Source organism: Epinephelus fuscoguttatus, linkage group LG15 (assembly GCF_011397635.1).
Source record: "Epinephelus fuscoguttatus linkage group LG15, E.fuscoguttatus.final_Chr_v1".
NCBI lineage: Eukaryota > Metazoa > Chordata > Actinopteri > Perciformes > Serranidae > Epinephelus > Epinephelus fuscoguttatus.
Window position 1 is genome coordinate 39,878,459 of NC_064766.1, and position 16,093 is coordinate 39,894,551.

General features: G+C 41.3%; 1 protein-coding gene across 1 annotated transcript in view; it reads right to left on the bottom strand.

The window, feature by feature from the left end:
• Positions 1-5,215: 5,215 nt before the first annotated feature.
• kcnq3 (potassium voltage-gated channel, KQT-like subfamily, member 3) overlaps positions 5,216-16,093 on the bottom strand; it is a 182,823-nt gene continuing 171,945 nt past the window's right edge. Inside the window, exons 13-16 of the mRNA XM_049598482.1 lie at positions 14,637-14,768; positions 14,450-14,545; positions 14,066-14,153; positions 5,216-12,779 (exon numbers count right to left, since the gene is read on the bottom strand). Of these exons, the coding sequence (XP_049454439.1) occupies positions 12,087-12,779; positions 14,066-14,153; positions 14,450-14,545; positions 14,637-14,768 (1,009 nt within the window). The 3' untranslated portion in view covers positions 5,216-12,086. The remainder of the gene's footprint in view (positions 12,780-14,065; positions 14,154-14,449; positions 14,546-14,636; positions 14,769-16,093) is intronic.

Below are 16,093 nucleotides of genomic sequence, written 5' to 3' on the forward strand. Positions count from 1 at the left end.
GTAAATGCAACCATCCACACAGATGTTACATCAGCTTTGTGCTGCAGTTTGACAGCCATAGCAAGAAAAGCATGATCGGAATAAAAAATAAATAAAAAATACATTGAAAAGAACCATACTGTAAAAGGCCAAGGCACAAATAATTCGTAGCAATTAAGATGTCCATAAAATTACAGGTTATGTAGAATGTGTGGTTCAGTGCATTGCTTGGTATGCAGTTACAGTGAGTACAACCATACTGAACAGAAGAATCACAGCAAGCACTGTTGCCCTCTTGACTACACGGATGCCATAAAGTGCTCCTTTTCATTCAGAATCGATGCACATACAGACAAGGTCACTCACAAAGAGTCGAAAACATAAATGACACACATGGAAGTCGACGCACGCATTGAGATTCACATGTAAGAGGGCAGAAATGTGTGGAAAACGCTTGTTTTAAGTACATACATGCTTCATACAAGGACCAGATTCTGGCTTTGAGAGACAGGGGAAGGATTTTCATTTCATAAAAAAACAACAGAACCAACATGTTACACTGTATGTAGGATTAAAATTAATGTTAAGCGTATTCAGCCTTTTGTACGTTATTATCCCTGCAGGTTCACTAAACTGCTGCGTTTTCGAGCTTCTTGAGTGTTGTTTCTACATTCAGAAGAGAATTTCCTGCAAGACTGCTGAAGGATAAGTGTTAGTGTGAATAAGTGTGAATGGCTGCTACAACAAGTACAACGTTAAACCAGTGTGTCCTCTGTGAAATTAACTAAACATTGTCAGTGGTAAACTGTCCTTTGAAGTCATCAAGATAAACTCCCTGATTACAATGCAGTGTCCAAACACTGTGCCAGAACATCAAAATGTCACTGAAACTCAGTGTAGTTTGTACATGTTTCAAACAACACCAATAAACAAAAAGAAAAAAGCAGGATTAGGGGCTCATTTGGGCGCCACAACCAAATTAGGGAGTACTTTATTGAAGAAGATGTTTAGAACTGTAGCAGTGACATTTCAGCCCGTTCTCATTCCCAACTCATAAAATACTGCCGCTTTGTCAGTGATGTCAGCTTCAGACATCAACACAAAGACACCCTTTCGTGGCAGTATGATACACACTGGATGCATCAGTTTCAGAGGCAGAAGGGAAGAACCCAATTTGTCAAATGACGCCACTTGGTCAGTGGACGTCAGTGCAAGACGCAGACGCACAGAGGCACCCTTCTTGGCAGTATGATACGCACTAGGCGGCGTAAGTTTGTAATGCTGCTGGCAGCTACTGTAATTTAACAAAAAGTCCATACAGGGTGGGCGAGAGGGGTGGTGGCTGTTGGGTTCCTGTGTGAATTTAAAGCCAAACCATTGTTTTTTTTCTAAACCTAACCACAGGCTTTTGTTGCTTAAATGTAACCATGCAATTTAGTTGGCTAAACCTAAGGAAACAAAGTGTTTAACCCTTGTTGTTAAGTTTACTTTAAAAAAGACCATTTGTATACACCGAGCAGAAACTGTACATTTCCTGTGAAAACATTTATTTTGAAAGGACACAAATTCATGTAACAGGCGTAAATTCAGACATTGTCCCTCAGCGTCCAAAACAGACCAATTAATTCTCGCAGAATGGCGCGTGTGATATCCCATGGAACTGCAGACCCAACAGTTCGTATGATATCCTACGAATTAGTGCTCCAGGAATGACATCATGCCCTTAATGTACAGTCACGTAATTAACATTAACTTACAGAGGCTAGGTATAGACAAGTAAAGTTACTGTGGTTAGGTTTATGACAAGAAACGTGGTGAAGATGTGCGTTAAAATGAATCAAAGTCTAAAGTTCACTGGGGAACGTTTTTGTGACTCATCCACTACCACAACCTGCCTCCTTACAAGAGCATTACTTCCTTGTTGACTCCTCTCATGAACTCAGCCTTTCAAAATATGTGGGATATAGACAAATTTGGGTATGGCAAGAGAGATGCAAGAGAGTATCCAGCGCGTCATATTTTGTAGGTCCACTGAAAAAGCGGCAGTATTTGACGAGTTGGTATGAGAACGTCTTGGACGAGACCACCTTACCAAATCAAGGGAGAAAATTAACACCAGGCACCACTGGGGACAATATTGTTCATCAATTCAAAAGATAATCCAATAAAAAATTGTCATTTGAATATTTCTGTCTGAATTTACTGCACTTTTTGTGGTCCAAACTGACTAGTAGTAAAATGCTAAAATGGCATATAAGGATTTTTAAATGAGAGAACAAACTCCTGCATGACTGGTTAAAGTAGATTCTTTTGCGAAAAGACCAAAGACAGTGAAAAGAAAAACAGCAAAATGCTGATTGTCGAATGAACAGTTAAACAAGATGGAATTCATCGTCACTTACTGATGCCCACGGAGTTGAATCTGAAGGGTGACACAAGAAACTCTAAAGTGTCAGTCATGTTTGTACAGTATTCTTTGCTGTTTTCTATTTAATTGTGTACAAACTGATAACCCTAATTTGCCTGTGCATGGCCAACTAATGTTATCAATGCTGATGGGAATGGGCATCATTGAAGTTATCACATAGACATTTGAGTCACTCTTGATCCTGTTCAGTGAGACTTTTTCTGACATCTTAACGAGACATACCAGTCTATCAGACACACAGCTGATTCAGAAGAGTAAGAGGATAAAATGATCAGTACAGTAATTACTGGAGCAGGACTGTAAATGCTTCAACTCTTCAGTGACCTCATCGGTTGATTAAAACCCCTCCAGCAGATCTAGGAGACAAAGTATTGATTCACAAGGAAAAGTGGAGGGAGTAAGTGAGTGTACGTGCTCAGGGATCAGTGCACAGAATCAGATTACAATGTAGTGTAAAGGGCTACATTGACTTTGTCAGTTTTACCTGTTGGTCACCTGACTGAGTTGGAACCAAAGGCAGTTTGGTGTCAGATGTACAAGTGGACACTAGCAATAGCCTGTTAAATTTTATCCAGGCAGTATAGATGATAAATGGTAAATGGACCTGCATTTGTATGGCGCCATTCTAGTCATCCCACCACTCAAAGCGCTTGCTTTTTTTTTTTTTTTTTACACATTCACCCATTCACACACACATACACTGGTGGCCGAGGCTACCATACAAGGTGCCACTTGCTACTCAGTTGTTTTTTTAAACACACTCACACACTGATGGAACAGCCATCGGGAGCAACTTAGGGTTCAGTATCTCTGTCTCAGACATGCAGACTGGAAGAGCTGGGGATCGAATCCTTTATCCTCCAACTGGTGGATGACTGCTCTACCTCTGATCTGCAATTTAGCATCACCTTGATTCCCTCGACAAAAAAGCCAATGGAATTTTTCCATTTGATTTTGAATTACTGCAGAAAATAATGTCTTGCAAATAAAGTTTGTGATCATGGATGTTCCTCACCACTAATTTCCCTGACAAAGTTTAAACTTAGACCAGTGGACTAGTCTATAAGTAGGAAAACACTTAAGTCAAAATAATAAATGTGATGTCACAATGACATCATTTTATTAGCTGGAGGCAAAACACAAGTTGCCACCAGGGCTGTAGGCTACACAGGAGTCTTAAAAATGTGTTTGTCTTTGTGTTTGCGTTTGTGTTATTGGGAGCCAGAATAGAAGGAGCCATGGCTCAAAACCAGCCGCCACTGCCCGTCAACAAAAACAAAGACAACTATGGTTAAATGTGATAAGACCAAAGGCCCATGTCTCACGCCCAGAGAGGCAGTCAGAGCTACAGGCTACAATGAGGCTAAAAACAGAGTTCAAATGACGTTTGTTCAAACAACTTTTTATGTCGGGGCTTCAGGACACTTGGATCACTACGGACGAGCAGTATGGAGATATTTTGTGGTTTCAATTATGTGTTTTTGGACGTGTGAATCTGGGGTACTGTCAGCCTCCATTAGGTGGAGTTGTGTTGCTACCTCCTCTCCCCTTGGATCTCTGCAAGTGATGTGAGGACTCTAAAACTTCACCTGAGCCTCCCTCAGCATATGGGTGAGTAGATAATGGCTGAATTTTCATTTTTGGGTGCACTATACTTTTAAGAGGAATACTGGGTTTCTTTTTAGCACATTAGCTAACGTTAGCTTGATAACAAAACAAACTAGCTACTGATGTTGGTTCTCCGGCTGCACAAAGACTTCACAACTGAATCCCTTTGGATCTCATCTATCCCTCTATACGGCCATTGGCAATAATTTCAAGAAACGGACTCTCCTAAATACAGTGTGTGCTGCCTGCTCAGCACCAAACAACAGAAGGAAAGAACTAAAGAAACTCAAGCACATATTTTCGCGGCCTGGACAAATGACAAAAACTTACTAGAGGAGAAAAGTCAGTATTTTTGTTGTATATTATGGTTGTTACTGTCAGAACTACTGAAGCAGGGGTGGCTGTGACTCAGGAGATCGAGCGGACCAATCAGATAATCGGTGGATTGAACCCTGGCCCTTACAGTCTACATGTCGGAGTGTCGTTTGGCAAGACACTGAACCCAAAATTTCTCCTGATGGCTGCAGCATTGGTTTGTGAATATCTATGTTTGAGCAGATGTGTGGCAGCCACGACCACCTGTGTGTGAATGGTTGAATCGTGTCTGTGTCACAAGGTGCTTTGAGCCGTCGCTAAGACTAGAAAGACACCTAATAAATGCAGTCCATTAAACCTTTCATATTCTCTGATCAACAGTCTAAACTCCTCATAAGCCAGAAATATTATTATAATGAAGCGTTGTGACTGGGTGATGATCTAGTGGAGAGGTTTGATGTGAGGTCATCACTGGAGAATGTTTGCAAAAACAGACAGTGGAGTAACGTGTGCTCACAACTCGTACAGAGCCTTCACAAGAAAATAACACAGTAAGATGTTGGGATTACTTGCCCATAACACACAAAATGTAATTTCATTTACAAAATCCAGGAAATTGGACAGGAAATTAAATAAAACTGGAATCATTTTCACACTGTAAAAAGTAATGCTAGCACTTGGAATACTTGAAATATTGAGGGAATAATTTGTGCACACTGCAAACTGCAAATAAAATAAAACAAAATTAAAAAGAAATTTATTCTCATTTTCCATCTTTTTCTTCTCCAAAATTTTCCATTATTGGAAGGAATTTCCAGATATGAAACAAAAACCAATTTATCAAGTCAACTGAAAACAAGTAAAATAATGTAACACCAATGGCAGATTAAAAATATGTATTTATTGTGAACATCAACTCATTAATAGCGTCTGAATTCCTGAGGAGAAAAACTTCAGGTTTATTTGAGTAATAAATTATAATTGAAAAACTTTTTCAGTGTTTGCTAGCATCACTTTTTCCCAGTGTATCTTGGTGTCTTGGAAGACAATTTGTAAAGTTTTAACAATTCACAATATAGAATGTTAAATTTAACAGTAATTTGCCGGTGTAAATACAAATATACCAATGCTGCTGTATTGTTATTTCCATTGATGTTCTCAAACTGATACATGCATGTTAATTTAGAAAGGAAGCAATAGGAGTTTAAATTCCAACTGGAAGCAGTTTTGTATTTTCCTGTAAATGGAACTTGATGTGCGAGGCAACAAAAACACTGGTGTTCAATGAGTTCGGAGAGTGAGTTCTTTCTGACGTTAAAACACGATCAACTCCGCTGTGAACGGACGCAACAGTTAAACATTGATTTGATATAAAATAAAAGAAACAAACGAGAAGTGAAACATTGCAACCTTTACATTTCTGTGCAGCTGAAATCATGTTCAGTGAATGAGCCAAAAGCATCATCAAGCTACAAAACAGCATTTTACAAAAGCAAGACTGCACGGTGTGCTAGTTTTAAAAAAAGACAGATCACTACGGAAGGAAACAGAGTTCACATTCATAAAATCCTGTGTGGTGTGTTTGGTGTGTGGTGAGATGGAGTGGCACTGAAACACTAAATACAGAATGACGATGTGGAGCCATTCTGAGTGATGTTTCTTGCTTCAGAGGCACGATGAATGAATGTCTACAGGGATATATCATCATGTTATATCTATATGTGGTGACAATTTGTGTCCGCATTGCAAGATAATTTATTTTTATAATATATAATTGAATGGGCTTCAGTAGCAGAAGGTAAGTAATAGTAACTGTAATACAATAAGATAAATAGATAATAATAATAATAATAATACGTGTCCGTTCACCTCGTTCATCTCACAGACTGTAGCTGCGTCCACACTGGGCTTCAATCTGAGTGCTTGTTTAAACCTACTCGATGCACAAGGCGGGTGGAGTTTGCCTCATTCAGACAATTCAGATAAAGTCAGGTAAGTTTGTGATTAAATTGAGATGTTTTATCAAACCGCTCTGCATTGTTCTTTGTGGTAGAACCCATTCAGCAGGCACCATTACAGGGCAACGATCACCAGCCGCAGCCATGGGTAAAGACTCCCGTTAAAATCATTTAACACGATAATTTTAGATTAGCCCTAAAGGCAACTGCACGTAACCATGACCCAATGATCTCTTAAAATGACTTTAAAAATGGACGGTTTCAACCTCTGACTGTAAAAATAATGGACGTAGCTAGCGTGATGTCACCCTATGGTTTGTGGACTCCTGTTTTGATGCCTCAAGTTTGGTATTTTGGCCGTCGCTACCAAGGACGGTTGTTCCCAACTCGTCCAGCTACGTGGTCCAGATTTCATGTTAGTCGTACCTTCCTCAGTTTTATACATTCGGCGTCATACTTGGCCATGACGTCGAGCTAGTTTGCTGTCTCTGTCAAGCGGCTGTCCGTTAGTCACTCACTCAGTAGGAAAACCTCTCTGTTGGAAATTCACTGTAATAAAAAATAAAGTGTGATTTTTACAATATTGACACATTTGCGCGTCACTTGCCGTCCATTCAGAATGAACCTGCAACCCACTTTTGGACTGTAACCCACCAGTCGAGAACCACTAATGGAGGACACTATCGGCACAGCCTGTTGCTCAAACTGGCCCGCCCTTAATTGTGCTATAACTTTAATAAACCAAAAGAAGGTATAGAGTTCAAAATCGTTGTTTGGGACCAGGCTCTAAACATGTTTATTTCTGCTGTAAAGTTGGGCATTTTAACATGGAGGGTCTGTGGGGATCAACTGGCTCCAGGAGCTGGCCTCAAGTGGACAGTCAGCGAACTGCAATTTTTGGCTTTATTTGTAGCACCGGAGTTTTCTGCTTGGTTTGAACAGTTTCTCTCTTTGCCTGTGATAAGTTGGGGTGATAATAAAAGAAGGTGATAATTTACAATATGTCCTGAAATACAAAAGAACAGTAGCCATGTTTCCATCAGCCTATTTAGATGTGCATCTAGAAGTATCACATCGGAAAATTATGATGGAAACGCCAAAATTCGAATTAAAATCCCCTGATTTGCACAAACTAAAATATGCTCGCTTTAGCCGGGTTTTGGTTGATTCGAAAAAATGCTGATTCACAAATCGCGGGATGGAAACAGTTATGTTCGAACTAAGTCTGACGTAGTGCACCTCTCTCTATGGTGATATCCACACTCCGGGTCGGGAAGGCGGTAATGCATTTACAAGCTGGTTGCCAACTGCCAGAAAACGTAGAAGAAGAAGAATGCGAGACTTGTTTTGTTTCCGGTTCTGCGGAAAACTCGTGCGAGTTCGTAGTTTTCACCAAAGTCCGTACATTTAATGGAAACACACAGGATTCGTATTTCTTTTAATGCGCATTTCCCAATGATTCGAATCACTTTTGGATGGAAACATAGCTAGTGTCAACATTCTTCGTCACCGCCTCTTCCAGTTATATTTGTAAATCAATACATCTTGTTGTGTGTTATCCCACTTAAATAATGCTGGGTCATTTAAGATTTCCTCTTACAAACCAACATCTATTTTGAAGGAGCACTCAATGCTTCCTCATACCTAAATGACAGAATAGGTTGTTGAATTCATTTTTTTTTGTATGCCTCCATGGTGAACGAAGAATCCAAAAAAGGCAAACATTCTTCATGACCTGAAGTCACTGGGGACCGCGTTTAACAGCAACAAAACTTTATCAGAAAATCTGTTCACAAACTCTCACACAACTTGTGCAGTATAATCTGAGTCTCATTTATCAACCCGGTCTCATTCTGAAGTATTCAGATACCACCGCTTCTTCAGTGACTTCTGGCGTCAGACACTGTTGAAAAAGCCATCCTCAAGTCAGCATGATGTTGCCCTTATTCTGTAACGGTGCCTGGCGGTGTTCAGGGGAAACACAGACAGCAATGCAAGTTAGGGGACAAAAGTGGATAGGTCCAACAACCACGACCCTGTTCTTCTTTCCTACACCTAACCATGTGCTTTTGTTGCCTAAATCATACCACGTGCATGTGTTGGCTAAAATGTTACCATGCACATTTGTTGTTGAAACTTGGATTGGGTTTAGGTAAACAACAAACAGGATTAGGCTTTACAAACACATGGGAAGCAAATACCAGCCTCCTGGGTTAAAGCCAGTGGTTGTTGGTTCAATCCACCACCACTCCCACCTGCCCTACTCTGACTTTCACCCCCTTAACTTACATCTTTGTGTTGCTGCATTTCCCCCTGAAGCCGCCAGGTGCTGTTACACAATAAAGGCGACCGGCTGCATATCATGCTGACGTGAAAGGACTTTCTTTCATTGGTGTCTGATGTAGCCACTGCCCAAGCTCCAGTATTCGACGAGACTTTGGAGTGAGACCAGGTTGTGCAGGCATTCAAGGTTATGCAGAGACAAATTGAAATACTAGAGGTCATTCTGAGGGCAAAGTACTCATTTAAGTTACGTATGTAAGTTAACTTGCGTTACAAATCTGACGCAAGTTTCTAAGTTAAAATAACTCAACTCTGTCTTTTGGTTTCACAAAGGACACGAACAGCAGTTTAAAGACATTGCAACATGACAGGTTTGTACTCATCACTGTGGTTTTCTCTGGTTGTTGTTGGCTAATGACCATTTAACTTACTGTTGCAGACCTCTGGCTTTAACTTAGACAAACCAGTACAAAACTCCACTTTCCTGATGATTAAACTAAACACACAGCAGATGTGACCGCACTCTGAGCAGGTTCCCATAAACCACTGTTGAAGCCTGGTGTGGAGGCCCCTCTTAAAATCGGACTCTGAAGGTGCTGTAACATGCTATAACTGTGTAATAATCCGTGTGTAGATATAGTTGGTTGTCAAATATTACATTCAGTATCATTGTGGCTCTAAATCTAAAGTAGTAAATGCTGTTGAGGCCTATATGTGATCTGCTGTAAAGCTCTTTTTGTGGTGCTCAGACTCGTCTCGTTTCAGCGTCTGTATCATCAGAAAGCTCCGCCTCGTCAGCCAATAGCTTACTGGTATTTCTACACATCTCCCCAGTCTTTTCAGTATGTGGTGTTGTTGCTTACAGCGTGAGTTTGTGTTCATAACTGGACATTTGAGTTGCTCGCAGTGCAGCCGTGGATGATACAGTAATTTGTGTTTGTTGTGAAGAAATTTCGATAAAAAAGCACATTATGAAGATGAGTGTTTTTAAGCTGCATTATTAAAAAGACTTGTTATTGGACAGAAAAGTATGTGAAGTCAGTTTTGTAAACAGGTTCTGTTTATAATCAAAAGTCCATAACTGATTTTCGGCATCTGATGCTGATCTTCAGAGATGTTGAGCTGTGTTGTAAACACTGGCTCATGGACACGTTTATTCCAGCTCTCTTAGATGAGTGGATGACATTTGCTGTAGAAATTCCATCTAAAGTTTGACCTTTTTTGTCATTATTCTGATATTTAAGCTCTTAACGGTAAACTTTGGTATGTTTCAAAGTGGACCTTTTTTTTTGTAGAGACTAATTAGAAAAACTATTTTTTCCACAAAACCCCTCGTACAGGCCATAAACTACTTTCCCACTGATAACAAACCAGAGCCATATACACGGCTCTACGGTAGACAAGTACACCTTTCTGTTTTATTTTTAATTTCTTCTTGTATCACCTTCAATGTCATGGATGGGCCAGACAACAGATTAAAAATCAATAGAGAGCAGGTGTTGGTGAGTTTTTGTGCAGTGGGTAAGGGGCTTAAAAGTGCCTGTTACTGCTACTGACAGATTCAGATTGTGTCTGTTAACATTATGGAAAAGATCTTTTCAGAGACAGATCAGAAACAGCCCTGAAATCACCACTGCCAAACCCACCAGACTCCATTTAAATAAACAGTAACTTTAGCATGTACAGAACCAGCATATGTTCACATCTAACTGGGTGAATTAAGGGTTTATTTCAACCAAACCACAGTTGGTGATTGTTGGAACAGTGGAAAGAAGAACCAAGACAGCTTTTGTGATTTTATTACTTTCTAAAGACTTCAAATGAAGTGTGTTGTATGATGATTAAATTAATGTTCATTTAAATAGATTCTGGTGGGTTGGGCGATGGTGCTTTTGGGGCTATTTCTGGTTAAACAAAAAGAATCTTACTCTGTAACAAAAATGTCTATCTCTGCAGGGATCGTTTCTATAATGTTGTCAGACACTTAAAATAACAATCTGAGCCTGTCGCTAGCCAAAACAAGTACTTTTATTGGACGTAAATTGATGATGCACGACTGCCCCAAGTGGTTACACTGCTGCCAGTCAAGTTTGGTTTCTCCTCAATACTAGACCAATTTAAAAAATGTTTGTTCCCATTTGTCACTTAGACACAAACACATGGGAAAATAGGGTCCAGACCAAAAACATACCAAAGTTACCCTTTACTTTTGACAACAAACTTTCAGTGAGACCTTGGCTTTGTATGCCTCATGCAACAACTTCAACAATTTATCTGCAGTTTTAGAATTTGAGCTGTTTTGGGCCAATTTTCAACTATATGTTTAAAATCAGATTCTTTAAATGGTTGTGTTATTGTACTCAGGTGCCAGGTGGTGGAGTTCGGCACGTAAAACACTGTGTGATAAAGTAAAATATTAGTGTTCAATTTAAAACGTTTTCCTCTATATAGGTACCTATTAGTGTTTTAGCGACTGTCTTTTGCTTTAACAAATGTAAATCATTTAGGTAATATTCTCTTTAAGCAGTGATAAACTGAAGTCAGACGCAGACACACAGGCGGTTTATATCCCTGAATTCATGTGCCAACAAAGCAGCAGAGATTTAGTGTTTCAAATTCTGTTAAATTTTTAACTTCTTTTGAACTGGAAAGTTTGTATGCATAATGTGGTGACATACAACTCAAGAGCACAGTGGTGTGAAGACAAAGTGATGGGATCAGAAGTTCTGGTTTGGAACAGAACTGATCCTCGGAGGATTTACAGCACAACGTGAGAAAAGCAAAAAGTGGTGAAACACGACTGCCAGCAACTAACCAGTGTTTTGTTACCCAAGTCCCTCTTTCTCTCTCTCATTCACAACCTTTCTCACACACTCATCCACACATACTCATCACACATACAAAACAAAGAGACAGGAGACTTTTGGTTCCATTATCACCCTCCAACCGTCACCCCTCCAATGGTGCATTATCATGCAAACCATGCAAAAAACGATGAAAATGTCTTCATATAAAAAAATAAGTGTTACAAAATGGCATAGCAAGTATATGTATCCATTCAATCGCTTTTTCCGTTTCCTGATATCCTGAACTTTGCAGTGTCTACACTAAAAATCGCATGCGTTACATGCAGTGCGGTTGGCTTTGCAGCGATAAAGCTTTTGGGTGTATATAGTATGTATATTAATGTTCTTTTTTATTTTAGCTAAATTTTTGCGAAGAGTGCGCTGTACAGAGTTTTACTTTACAAACTGTCTGTTTTCCCTTTTTTTCTGGGCAGTCTCAATGCCATGGCTCTCTGTCTGGACGGTTGGTGAGATTGGCGTTGGCCTCTGAAGGTCGATGACCTCGCTCATGACCTTGCAGCATCTAGGCAGATTAGACCCACCTTTCCTCCAAATGGTTTGGTCCAGAGGTGCGGCTTTGACCCAAACTGATTTGGGTTTAGAGGCGTAGGTTGGATTTAAGGTCTTAACTCAGAGTTGTGGATTTCTGTGTGGTCACATGAACACCTCTCAAGGCGGCGTATTCCACACAGCATCACCAAATCCCTCCCCTGTGGAGGAGAGTGGCAGGGGCCCCCCGCTGGGTGTAAAGGGGTCTGTGTCTGTGTCTGTCTCCCCCTCTGCCAGGTAGCTCGGTCTGGGTCTCGTCCAGCTTGCGTCCCCGGCTGCCATCCCGGCCCCCATTGAAAATTCCCCCCCTTCCTCCCGCTCCCCAGAGATGCTGAACCCGCTCGGCGAGCGCTCCAGCTCCTCGTGGTTCACCGATAGTAGGGAAAGCGGCGAGTCGCCCCCCCGCCCCCCTGTGGTCCTGCCCAGCCCTGTTGACAAGTCCTGCAGGGAGCTGATGGGCAACACTGTGGGACGCTCGGTGTAGGTGGGAATGGCAGCTGGAGGGTGGCGTTGGTGGAGGTGTGACGCTGGGGGTTGATGGTCTGGAGGTACGTGACTTCCACCAGCCAACCCCTCTCCACCTCCTCTTCCTCTGCCATAATACAGATTCACTTTGCTTACAGGCATCTGGTATGACATGTGCGGGAACGCCTCAGCGTAGTTGAAGAAAACCCGCCGGATCTCACCGTTCCCCGTAGGGTCGCAGGCCTCCAGGGTCATGTGGGCGGCGCCAGCAGAGTCTACCTGCAGATGCTCAGTGTGCTGGATGTGCATGTCCACCAGGAAGTCTAGCTTCTTCTCCATGTCCTCCACCTGAGACAGAGACATGTTACATCAGCAGCACAGACTCATGATCAGCTGTTCCTAGTAAAAACATTTGCTGAGTCAGGGTGAGTTAGAACTGCTAATAAACTAACAAGCCTCTTACAGTCATGGGTACTGTGTAAATGTATCTGCTGTCAGTGGTAAGGTCACACTTGAGGTTGGTCAGTTTTGGGTAATCTGGCTTTCTAAAAGGCCAACACCCATTGACCTGTTACTAAACGGTTAATTTTTAAGAAAAAAAAAAGTCATACAAGAGGCCTTCCCTTTTGGTCCAGTGTGGTTAGAGAAGAGGTAATTAGAGCTGATGAAATTTTAATGTTTTGCCTTTTATTTTATTTTCTGTCAGCTGACTAGCTGTGTTAACTGCCCAACCTCCGGTTTCCACAGGTTTCTTGGCCACTCTGCAATGAACACCACCTTGGAGGGAGCCTGAGAACGTTAGCTTGCTAGTGGTGCTCTCAAAACTGAGCTGCTTACTCATTGGGATGAGCTGGGGGGAGACCGGAGGGTGGTCACAATGTTTCCACATTAACACTGTTGGGTTGGGACTGCATTACTGGCGGTATTGGCCACATGAGTACTGCTATTAGCTACCTCCCACCAAACCCAGGTGGTGCACAGTGCAGTAAACTGAGGAGCAGCTAAAGTAACATATAAATCGACATGTGTAACCAGTCAGAAATATTGTCAACGGTTTTACTGTTGACATCCCTCGTTTGGTCACAACAGAAAGCAACACAACGAGACTTAATGGTACAGAGATGTGCAAACTTATTTCAAAGGAAGCTTGAAGTAGGGACTTCCTGGGTGTTGTGTGGTGCAACTAATAGGGTACCATACCTTCCTCTATTTTGGACTCTCAGGCTCTCAGAACCTTAAAAGGTCAGGACTGTCAAGTTTGCAATTGGTCAACAGCGCAAATTAGTGTCGAAGCTCATCAAATTCGATGTCTTCATGAAAGTACCTTACAAATTCCTGCCTTTGTGATTGAATCCACTGGTCATGGTTCCATGAAAAAGAAAGGAAAAGACTTTCTTGTTTGAACTTCTGCTGATATAATTGCTGGTGCGAACAAACTCTAAAGGATACACTGTCTTTGGCCGATTTATTTCTGAACTAGCAACATGTGGTACACAATTCTGATCAAGTCCATACTGTATGTCTCCAGTCCTTTGTGGGTCTCTCACAGATATGTCAGGTGCATTAGAACATCTGAAATATTGTAAATGTTGTATTATTCATCTCACAAGCTGCTTTGCCGTTTTAATCCTCACCTGTCTCTCCACCCTCACAAATCTACCCATCATGCTTTGGTCTTCGGCATCTGGCATGGTGGCGGCTTTGGCTATGTAGGACTCATGCCTGGAACATAGGGACACTGAGTAGACGTGGACTGCACAGACATTTGTTAGCAGGAAATTAACAACAGATTCACTACCGCAGAGCAACAGCGCAAGACTACTAGAATATATAATGTACTACATGAAAAGAAAAACAGGATGAAGATGTCACCAAGATAAATTCACAGTTATGTGACATTGTAATGGAAACAAATACTAGTTAGAATTATTTTAGCAATTCTGGTTAATATTGTAATATAATCTGATAGCATTGTCTACTCTATTCATTATCTATTGAACAGAGTGACTGTACTGTACCTGGGTGACTGATTGGGCGGATAGGTAAAGGGTGTTTTCTGAGTTTTCTTTTGTTTAGGGGTGAGGGGGGGTCCAGGGGCAAGAATCATGTCGATCCTTAAAGAAAGAGAAACAGAATGAACTTGAGGAAGAGGAGACATTTGCTTCACACAAACAGACTCCCTCATAGCGCAGTGTGGTCACTGACCTTGTCTGGAGGTATTTTATTCTACAGAGCATGTCCAGGTGTCCAGCAGAGTACTGCTCGATCACATCTTTGACATCGTAAGGCCTCAGAGTTTCCTTAAACCGCTTCTTGTTCAAGAGGAATTGCATGATCCTGTGAGACAAAGAATTGACATTCAACAGTTTGGACATTAAAGTGACAAAATTTGACCAAACTTAGAAAACACTGGTGTTCTCTCTGTGGTCAAAATCCATTTGATGTGGCACACCTTTAGCTTCCACCTGCTGTACTTACCATTTTTGTGCATGCTCTATGGTCTATCAGGTATCTATAGGCATTTTTTAACTTTTTCATAGTTCTGAGAGTCCCCCTTTTTGTTGTGTCCGCACCATAGGAACTCAGAGCAATCGTAGCTCTTAGAACACCACTTTGAGGGACTTTATTTTACTCCTATTTCAGAGTAGGTACTTTTCCAGTACAACATGAACCATGAGTGACGTATGTGTATGGTGATTGTTCAAACACAGCCCACCAAGCACCACCAACCACCATTTTAACAAGCAACAGAACAGGTCATAACATTAACATTATGCGTGCGACAGTGGAAATACAACGCGATTTCGACTTGTCAAAGTGAAAGTGATTTTTCTATACCAGCCACCGGCTTACAGTACGTCACTTCAGCATTCCCATTGGCAGTGAGAATGCAAACAGAGAAAAAGCCCTTGAAAGTATGTAGTTCTCAGTGGGAATTTCCCAGTAGGCCCTGAAGTGATTGGTCCAAAACACCTTATGTGTGAGTCCAACCACCTCAGGGCTTATTTATACTCCCTTTATGTATGAAGGTATTTCTGTTTATTTCAAAGGTTGTAACCATCACTGCCCAAATACTTCTATGTGTCTGTTATGCTGGCACAGACAATCCACAAGTTGGCACCAGAGGGTACAGTCAAAAGTTTCTGACAGCAACAAACATGGTGACAGTAAAGGAGGTCATAACAATGTACCTTTTAACGGACACGGCATTGTACATGGAGGTGGTCTGTGAGGCCATCAAATACTTCGGATATGTGGATGGAGAATTCTTATCACTATGTGACCATTTGTCCTGTTCCACCATTTTACACATCTTTTTCACGTCCTACTGTCATTACTCGCTTGAACTATGCTATATTGCTTCAATGATTTTGGGTGGCACTGCTACGTCTCGTCTGTATCCGTAAGCTTTCAGAAAATGTGTGCAAACACAAGATGAAATGAATGCAGAGCGCTGACAGAAGGCTCCATCCGTGCTTGTATGTATCTAACATTAAGCATAAATGAGCCTTAAGGACACTCATTTTGGCTGCTTGTGTCTGTGATTTCTTTTTTTGGGTCATTACCCAAAGCTCATGAGCACAGCTGAGAGTTGAAACATAGGTTGACTGGATAAGATTGAGCTCTGCCATCAGCCTCACCTCCACCACAAATGGCCGGCA